We start from the raw sequence: 9605 nt of genomic DNA, 5'->3' as shown, positions 1-9605 counted from the left end.
AATTATAGATTTATCTCAACTCATTGAATTTTTGGTGAATACAACATCAAGAATAAAAATATTTTGGGTAAACCACATATTTAGTTAGCTAACTATTTCCATAATTGTATTTTGGTCATCTAACTATTTTTTTTTCAAAATCATCACTAAATTTTCATTTGTCATTTGTTGTTAAAAAATTAATAGTGATGTTGTCGTGTCAATGCCACGCTATTATTGAAAAAAATTAAAAAAATTTCACATCGATACTTTTATTTTTTAATGTTTGGCGATAAAAATGGAATAAAAACATAAATTTAATGACTAATTTTTTTAAAAAAAAATTGATTGACTAAAATGAAACTCCAATAAAAGTTTGGTGACTAAATATGTAGTTAACGTACATATTTTTTTTATTTCATTTCTAAACTATTTTGTCTATCGTAAACTAGAAAAGATTTAAAAAAATAAAAATAAAAATAAAAAGGGGATCTATCGCGGAAAGTAGTGTGTAAAGATGGCAACGGATCGGATTAGAATAAAGTTTTTGGTAAATTCGATCCGATTCGAAAATATGCATCTTTTACCTGAATCCAACTCGACCAAATTTTTTATATCTCCATCCGACTCGATTCGACCCGAAAAATATATACCTTCTACTCGACTCCAATCCGATCCGAAAAATATATACCCTCTACTCGACTCTGACCCAACCCGAAAATTTTATATCCTCCATTCGACTCGACCTGATCCGAAAAATATATACCCTCCACCGGACTCAGACCCGACCCTAAAAATATGCACCCTCCACCCGAATCCAACCCGACTTGAAAATTTTATATCCACAATCTGACTTGACCCGACCCAAAAAAATATATACCCTCCACCCGAATCCTCCCTCATTGTTCTTCACCCTCCTCAAATAACCAACCATAGCCAAATCTCCCATGGCAACATCCATTTCCACCCTTGTTTTCCTTCTCTTTTTCACCTTATCCTCTGCTTCGGACATATCATCCTCAACCTGGAGAACCGATGATGAGGTGATGAGCTTGTACCAAGCTTGGGTAGCTAAACATGCCAAAACATACAACACCATAGGAGAGCAACAGAACCACGTCGACATCTTTAAGGATAACTTGAGATTCGTCGATGAGCATAACTCGAAAAACACGACATTCAAGCTCGGCTTGAATAAGTTCGCCGATTTAACTAACCAAGAGTACCGTGCCTTGTTTTTGGGTACCAAGAGTGACCCTAAACGTCGAGTCATGAAATCCAAAAACCCCAGCCGACGTTACGCTTCCAACGTCGGCGACATCTTGCCAGACTCAGTAGATTGGAGAGTCCATGGTGCTGTTTCTCCGGTCAAGGATCAAGGGTCTTGTGGTGGGTTCAATTTCCATTTCATTTCAAGTTCTTTCTTTTAAAAATCTAAAACAAACCCACTGTTTCAGGAAGTTGCTGGGCATTCTCAACAATTGCAGCGGTTGAAGGCATAAACAAAATCGCCACCGGCGAGCTAATCTCTCTTTCAGAACAAGAACTGGTGGACTGTGACAGATCCTACGACGCCGGGTGCAACGGAGGCCTAATGGACTATGCCTTCCAATTCATCATCGACAATGGTGGCATTGACTCTGAAAAAGACTATCCTTATCTTGGAGCTGATAACCAATGTGATCCAACCAGGGTCAGTTTCCGAAGTTCAATTCTAACACAGTCATCACTCGTTTGTAAACGGTTAGAGATTGATGCCCTGTTTTTTGTAACAGAAGAATGCTAAGGTTGTCAGCATTGATGGGTACGAGGATGTTGTTCAATATGATGAGAGGGCACTAAAGAAGGCTGTAGCACATCAGCCTGTGAGTGTGGCCATTGAAGCCGGTGGCAGAGCTTTCCAACTCTATGAATCGGTAAAGTTCGAGCCATAACTTAAACATAATGCAGCAAAACTGAATCCTTGTGTTAACTCAGTTGTGGTTGTTTGAAAAGCAGGGAGTTTTCAGCGGTGAATGTGGATCGGCATTAGACCACGGTGTGGTTATTGTTGGATACGGGAGGGATGATGAGGGTAGAGATTATTGGATTATGAGGAACTCGTGGGGCAGCGGCTGGGGTGAAGATGGGTACATAAGGATGGAGCGAAACGTGGATGTGTTTACCGGAAAGTGTGGGAGTGCGATGGAGGCTTCCTATCCAGTTAAGAATGGGCCAAACACCATCAAACCATACTGGAGCAACGAAAACACTAACAAAATTAGCAGTGCTTGACGAATCTTTGCGTTTTCTGTTTTGAACCATTGGAGAAGACAAGCTGCCATCTCTATTTCATCGTTTATTGAAGTTATAAAAGTGTTTTGTGCATAGATTTTTCATTTATGGAACCAGCAACTGGGTATTGTTCTGATTAATGCATTTTAGTTATTTGGCAGCAACTTCTATCTTAATTAACACAACACAATTACATGAACTTCATACGATCAATAACCAGATTAGTACATTTGAAAATTAGGACGCTTGGCTTTGTTGGTTTTCTGAGTGTTGTTTCCTTTTACATAGAATTTTGCTTGTACTTCTTATATTATTCTCAATAATGTTACAAAATTTTATTAGTTGATTTATGTAAAAATTATGAAAATAACCGAAACCCAAGATTTTTTTTGTCAATATGAAGGTCTATGGAAACGTTGTTCTTCACTAACTTCTTGTTTCATATTCGAAATTTATAGGGGTTTTTTTTCTAACAACATTATTTGTAATTTTTGAATCAAACGTTCGTTTCCGAGTAATATATTTTATCATTACAGCTAACATTTATTTATATTTTTCGCTAATTGAATAAAATATAAAGTTCAAGGACTAAATTGAAAAAATAAAAAGTTGTTATCAAAAAGAAGAATTGAAATTCTAAAAGAAAAATTGAAATTATATAAGTGTTGTATGGTGGTAAACGATTAAATGAGCACTTGTTCAAATTTAGTAAAAAATAGAGTTAAAACAGTAAAAAAGTTGAAACAAAATTATGTAAACTTTAGAATTAAGTTGTAAAAGGAGGAAAGTTGTTGTCATAAGATAAATTAAACACCTATAAGTATTCTATGATAATTGAAGAGTATGTAGTTTAAATTTGATAAAAAAATATTTAAAACAATGAAAGAATTGAAGAGACAAGAAAATTAGGTAGAGATCAAAGTTTAAACATAATGTACCAAAATTAAATACTTAGTTAAAGATCAAAATGATTAGTTAAAGATCAAAATGATGTTTAATTTTATTTTTTAAATTATTTAAAATTTTAAAAATCTAAATTAAATATTAAATTTACTCAAACAACTGAAATAACTCAACTACAATAATCGAAATAAAAAAAAATTGATTTTGGTAGAGACTCGCTTCTAGTTCAAAACGCAATATCCAGTTAACAAATAGTTCATATAGTTTGCTTTCGAGTATTATATTTGATACTAATGTACATTCTATTTGGAATGGATAAGTTGATCAAGAAAAAGAAATATTTTGAAATTCATCACATTTTTAATGCTAGTGGTTCTGTTTAAGATTATTATAAAGTGGCAAGTAACCTGCTGCTGCACGCTTTGAAAGTCAGCTTCAAAAAAAATTGTAAACTCCAATTAAAATACAAATATGCTATGCGGGTCGGTCCGAATTAATCAAAATAAAATCTTAAAATTTGGAGGATAAAAAAATACATCTATTGGAGGATAAGTAACGAAACATCATACCTAAAAGGCCATCATTAAGCAAAGGTGGGTTCCCATATTTTGTTGAGATCTCTAAATAGCATTAAATTAATAAATAATACCATTATTCATTTACAACTGTATGTATTTATGACTAATCATATCATATCTCCTGGGAATTACAATATCCAATTCATTTCCAGAATTGCTTTGTTTACCGATTACAATGGTTGCTGTGTTCAACAAAGAGCTCCTGAGTTGGTATCTAATCACACTTAAACTCAGGGAAACTGTGGAATCTGGAATTCCCAGATCATCTACAGGGACCACCAGATCTCTTGAGTTGCCAGATGATTGTGAACAACAACAGCATCAGCACAAACAGCAATCTGATTCCTTGCAGACCCCGATCAATGAAGATGTCGAAAATTGCGGAGAGTTCGACCCTTCGCCGGAATTGGAGTGGATTATATCAATCCAAGAAAAGCTGGATCAGGCACGGCAAGATGATGCAGCAGGTTCCTGGGAAAGGTTGAGCATCTATAGAGTCCCTCACTATCTAAGAGAAGGTGACGTCAAATCTTATGTGCCTCAAATTGTTTCTTTGGGACCTTACCATCATGGCAAGAAGCGCCTACGCCAAATGGATCAGCACAAGTGGCGCTCTCTTCACCGTGTTTTGAAGCGTACAAACATAGAGATACAGGTGTATCTTGATTCCATGAAGGAATTTGAAGACAGGGCTCGAGTTTGTTATGAAGGAACCATCACTCTTGGCAGCAACGAGTTTGTGGAAATATTGGTTCTTGATGGCTGCTTTGCGCTTGAGCTCTTCCAAGGCGCTGCTGTCGGATTCGAACGTCTTGGCTACGCCAGAAACGATCCGGTTTTCGCAATGCGAGGCTCGATGCATGCTATTCATAGAGATATGATAATGTTGGAGAATCAGCTTCCTCTGTTTGTGCTTGATAGGCTGCTGGGGATTCAGCTTGGTGAGCCTGACAAGAAGGGTAAGGTTGCAAAATTGGCTATAAGATTCTTCGACCCTTTAATGCCGACGGATGAGCCAATAACTAAGAGTGAGATGAACAAATTGGGATCCTCTCTGAGGCATACAGACAGCTTTGACCCTTTTTCCGATCTCGGCGGCCTTCATTGCCTTGATGTTTTCAGAAGAAGTCTCTTAAGCTCAGGAGCCAAACCGAAACCTCGAGTTTGGCTCAGGAAAAGATCGAACTGTTGACGAAAACGGGTAAAGAAAACGAAAGAACACGAGAATTTTACGAGGTTCGGCAATGTGCTTACGTCCTCGGTGCCTAGGCGGCGCTAGAATTTTATTCAATGATATTTTAGGTCTAGGTTACATCTCTATTTATAATAGAAAACCCTGGTACATAATTACAAAATCAACCCTGTACCGTACCGCGGGGCCTACGCCCCCGCACCCCCAACCCACATAATTTATAACCCCACAACGAGACTTTCTTTGTAAGGACAGTTGATGTTCGCTTCGCTCACTCCGCTCCATCTCCTGTCATCTTTACTGGTATATTTATGAGCCATACCTAACAAATCTCCACCTTAACGAATATCCTGCCCCTTGGAAACTTCAATGTGGGTTGGGTTACCTTGCTTCTTTAACAACTCGAAACATTCAACAAGTCCAAGCAGTGCTTGAACTTGTCTGTCGTAACTGGCTTGGTGAACATATCAACGGCATTCTCATCAGTATGTACCTTCTGAAACAAAACTTCTCCAGATGCAACCAACTCTCTGATCTTGTGGAACCTTACATCAATATGTTTAGTTCTAGCACGATACACCTGATTCTTAGCCAAGTGAATAGCACTTTGATTATCACAAAGCAACTGAACACCCAACTCCTTCACTAAACCAGTAAGCCATAAAGCTTCTTTTGCAGCTTCAGCCGCTGCCATGTATTCAGCTTCAGTTGTAGATAGTGCCACGACAGATTGAACAGTAGACTTCCATTGCGCAGGCAGCAGTTAATCCATTGCGTATCGGAGCTCAGAGAGGCCTGCATTAAGTTCAGGAAAAGGAAGACCGATCGGTTCTGGGACATAAAGTTCAAGAACGGCATTCTACGCATTCCTCGCCTCTTGATACATGATGGAACCAAGTCCCTTTTCCTCAACCTGATAGCATTTGAGCAATGCCATCTTGATTGCAGCAATGATATCACTTCCTATGTGATATTCATGGATAACTTAATCAACTCAAATGAAGATGTGGGATACCTCCATTACTTTGGCATCATCGAGCATTGGCTCGGCAGTGATGTGGAAGTTGCCGACCTTTTCAACCGCCTCTGTTCAGAGGTTGTTTTCGATATCAACAACAATTATCTTTCCCATTTGTCTGAAGATGTGAACAGATACCACAACGATAGGTGGAACGCTTGGCGTGCGGCCTTGAGACACAGATACTTCAACAATCCTTGGGCCATCGTCTCATTGTTTGCTGCTTGTATCTTGCTGGTGCTTACTTTTGCTCAGACATTTTATGGTGTTTATGGATATTACAGGCCAAATTCCTGAATAAACAGTAAGGCTCCTCTTGTCTTCTCTCTATTCTGTTTGAAAAAGGTTGCAGTTATATATACATCAATGATTTCCATTCATTTCTTCAAAGATTAGGCTAAGGAGCTTTATTCTTTAAGCCAGAATATGATGATATACTGAATGTCTTTGTATTGAATACTTAAAATACAAAAGTATGAGAAAATGGGGTAGAAGGGAATGTTGTTTTTTTTAAGAGGTTTTGGATTCTAGCAGTTGTATCAGTGTGTTGTTAATAAGATAAGAAACTTATGATAAATACATCTTAGAGAAGATAACACCAATCAAGCATTGTAGTTGGTTTATATTAAATTTGCTTGTGAATTATAGATTTGAAGTTGAAATTCCCTCTTGTTCCTTGGGGTCAATGCTTTTTAGTTGTTACAAGAGAAAACTGAAAGGAAGAAGTTGTCAACAATTGTTATTTATGTCAAGGCTGCCACCATTTATTTGACGAAAAAATATGTTGTCTCTAGGCTTGGTATGTTTAAGTGGCAGCAAGGCTTTTTCTTTAGAAATAGCCTTTGTTTAAAAAGTAAGTCCTTAAAGACGGCAAAAGTGCTCAAATAAGGATGTGGGAATGTTTAATTCCCAATCTAATGCACTCATCCGATTAATTTCTGATCTAGGGTATTTTCTACAGGATTTTGGGATCTCTCGGCATCTTCAGTGGTGTTGATTATTTCTTGGGATCTCTAGGCATCTTCAATTGAAATCAAATTGAAATCAGGAAAAAAAAATTGGCGTTTGTACACAAATATCACTTTAACATAAATTAATTACTTATTAGGTACTATTTAAGAATATTTTACGGATCTAGCAAAATTTTAAATACTTTCTATAAAATTATTCCTGCATTAAATTACACAATACAATTATGTCTACCAATTACCACTTGACACTTTCTGATGCGTTTTTGACCCTTTCAAAATCCTATACGTATAGTATATTCTAGGAAAACTTTGAGGGTAAGTAATTTAAAATATAAATAATTTTATAAAATATTATGGATCATAATCATCATTTTGAAAATAATTTTGCAAAAAGGTACGATACATGCACCACATAAGATTTTGAAAAATATTTATAAAAGTTTTATAACTAATATATATTTTTCAAAATCCTACGCGGTGAATGTGTCGTGCCTTTCTGAAAAATTATTTTTCTAAATCCTAGAATATTGTATACGTATAGGATTTTGAAAGGGTCAAAAACACATCAGAAAGTGTCAAGTGGTAATTGGTAGACATAATTGTATTGTGTAATTTAATGCATGAATAATTTTATAGAAAATATTTAAAAATTTACTAGATCCGTAAAATATCCTTAAATAATTATGTTTCAAACACCCTTTGAGATAATATTCCCAATCTAACACCCTTTGCAGAAAGGCGCGACCATGCACCTTCCATCCCACCGACCCAACTGACTGTTCACATCATCCATCCCATCCTATAAATACCCCACTCTCAACTATTTTCACCACACCAAATCGTCTCAAATCCTCTCAAAAACCAAACATCGTTCAAATTTTATTTATAAGGTATATTTTGTTATATTTAATATTTTGTTAGTATTTTATTTAATTATTTAATTATTTTATTTTTTTTGCTGTTATAAAATGGAAAGCGGTCTGCTTTGTTTGGATGGAAATCTGTATAAGTTAAAGGAAACAATGATGTTGGATATCTCTACTGAAGCGACGACATTCTTCTAGTTGAGAGGATTGCTATGAATGTTTACGAGTTGAGAGCGTATTTATAGTCCAAAAAAAAGTTTAAAAGCGGTGCATGGGCCGCTACTATCTGCAAAGGGTGTTAGATCGAGAATATTATCTTAAAGGGTGTTTGAAACGTAAATATTTAAGGAAAAAGTGATTTTTTGGTAAAATCGCCAAAAATGCACAGAAAAATATTTTAGCCCAAAGACGCCGAGATATCCTGGGGTCTTTAGGTGATTAATGTAGAAAATACGTTAGATGAGGAAATGATGTTGAAAACACGTTAATTTGGAAATTAAACACTTTTTCCCCTTAAAGACACAAGTATTTTAAAATACGTTTTTTTCATTTTATATGAAAGAAATGAGAATCAATCAATTTTTATTATATTATTTTGATAAAAGAATTAAAAGAGTGTCCTTTTAATAATTTAACCCAAGTTTGACCCATCAATCATAAACTGGACTATAATTGACTTCCACAAACTAACCAACTTATTTACCCTATAACCTCCTGATCCAACAGAATTCATAACAACCCAACAATATTAAAACTAAGGGTAAATTGCAGGTTTGACAACTAAACTTTAATCCGTCTCTTATTTTACTCACTGTATTTTCAACTTCTTCATTTTAATCACTAAACTTTTTTACATTGAATTTTTTAGTTACTCCATGATTTTCTCCTTAACTCTACGGTGATGTGGCATTTCTTATTATTTTTAACCCATTTATATTTTATTAATAATACTTTATATATTTTTTGTTATTCCCTTATTTGCCACCCACATTCTCTTCCTCGTTAGATTTCATTAACTTTGTTTTCCCTTCCCCGCTTCGTCGTCACCTTTCGATTCCTCCAATAGAAAACTATCCAATCTCACAATTAAAACCAATCACACCCTAACAGCTTTCGGACGAAGGCTGGCCACGCAATAATCGCCATTACTAGGTGGTGACAAATCTTCAACTTTACTCTCAAAAACCCCTTTGACAGAAGTCCCCTCTTAGAGAAATCAATTACCAAATTCAACCACTTCAAAAAACCGCCCGCACAATTCATTAATCAAAATCTCGTAAATTGCCAAGGAAAATTCTCACCCAATCAAACCTTGTCGTTAGCCATCTCAATAGCTTCATCAACCTTCATTTCCTTAAAAAAAATAAACTAGAATCAAAGTATTAAAACTAACCACATTAGGCCAACAACCTTTCTCCTCCAACTCCCTAAACAACTTCAACCTTAATTCAAAATTCTCATTCCTACAATAACCACTAATCAGAGTATTAAAAGTACACACATTCAACTTCACTCTATCTTTTTTCATCCTCTTATAAATTTCAAGCCTCCTCAAAATTTTCAATTTTAGACGCACATTAATAAAAACATTGTAATTAAAAAACCAGGCCTTTCATCGATCAATTTCTTCATGGTTTTGAAAGTAAAAACTATATTCAATTTCCTAGATTTGTAAAGCACATCAGAATAATCTTAAGAGAAGTGTAACACCCTAATCCAGTACAACCTAAAGACTGATGGATTAGAATGCCACACGGAGCCACCTAAGTGACTAACCCGAAAAATTTCGTTTAAAATTATATTATAAAATTGATAGGGAAGTGG

The 9605-nt window shown here is 35.6% G+C and overlaps 2 protein-coding genes across 2 annotated transcripts; both read left to right on the top strand.

Annotated features, from left to right (window-relative positions):
* The first annotated feature begins 911 nt into the window (after window positions 1–911).
* On the top strand, window positions 912–2348 carry LOC120139333 (cysteine proteinase COT44-like). The gene is made up of 4 exons (XM_039154588.1): window positions 912–1368; window positions 1437–1672; window positions 1755–1895; window positions 1978–2348. Exons 1-4 carry the CDS (start codon window positions 927–929, stop codon window positions 2251–2253), a joined length of 1095 nt encoding a protein of 364 aa, XP_039010519.1. The 5' UTR covers window positions 912–926; the 3' UTR covers window positions 2254–2348.
* A 1478-nt stretch (window positions 2349–3826) lies between these two features.
* On the top strand, window positions 3827–6293 carry LOC120139365 (UPF0481 protein At3g47200-like). The gene is made up of 2 exons (XM_039154613.1): window positions 3827–4921; window positions 5673–6293. The coding sequence occupies exons 1-2, from the start codon at window positions 3910–3912 to the stop codon at window positions 6239–6241; spliced, it is 1581 nt and encodes a 526-aa protein (XP_039010544.1). The 5' UTR covers window positions 3827–3909; the 3' UTR covers window positions 6242–6293.
* The last annotated feature ends 3312 nt before the right edge of the window (window positions 6294–9605 follow it).

Source organism: Hibiscus syriacus, unplaced genomic scaffold, assembly GCF_006381635.1.
Source record: "Hibiscus syriacus cultivar Baekdansim isolate YM2019G1 unplaced genomic scaffold, ASM638163v2 tig00110744_pilon, whole genome shotgun sequence".
In the NCBI taxonomy this organism is placed as follows: Eukaryota; Viridiplantae; Streptophyta; class Magnoliopsida; order Malvales; family Malvaceae; genus Hibiscus; species Hibiscus syriacus.
Note: the sequence above shows the minus strand (reverse complement) of the source record. Positions and strands in the feature narration are given on the sequence as shown.

Bases quoted from the DNA above. Each gene is read 5' to 3' on its own strand.
- LOC120139333 (XM_039154588.1), top strand. From the start codon at position 927: ATGGCAACATCCATTTCCACCCTTGTTTTCCTTCTCTTTTTCACCTTA. The intron at 1,369-1,436 runs GTGGGTTCAATT...CCACTGTTTCAG, and splicing joins CAAGGATCAAGGGTCTTGTG to GAAGTTGCTGGGCATTCTCA. The intron at 1,896-1,977 runs GTAAAGTTCGAG...TTTGAAAAGCAG, and splicing joins CTTTCCAACTCTATGAATCG to GGAGTTTTCAGCGGTGAATG.
- LOC120139365 (XM_039154613.1), top strand. From the start codon at position 3,910: ATGGTTGCTGTGTTCAACAAAGAGCTCCTGAGTTGGTATCTAATCACA. The intron at 4,922-5,672 runs GTTGACGAAAAC...ACAGTAGACTTC, and splicing joins GCTCAGGAAAAGATCGAACT to CATTGCGCAGGCAGCAGTTA.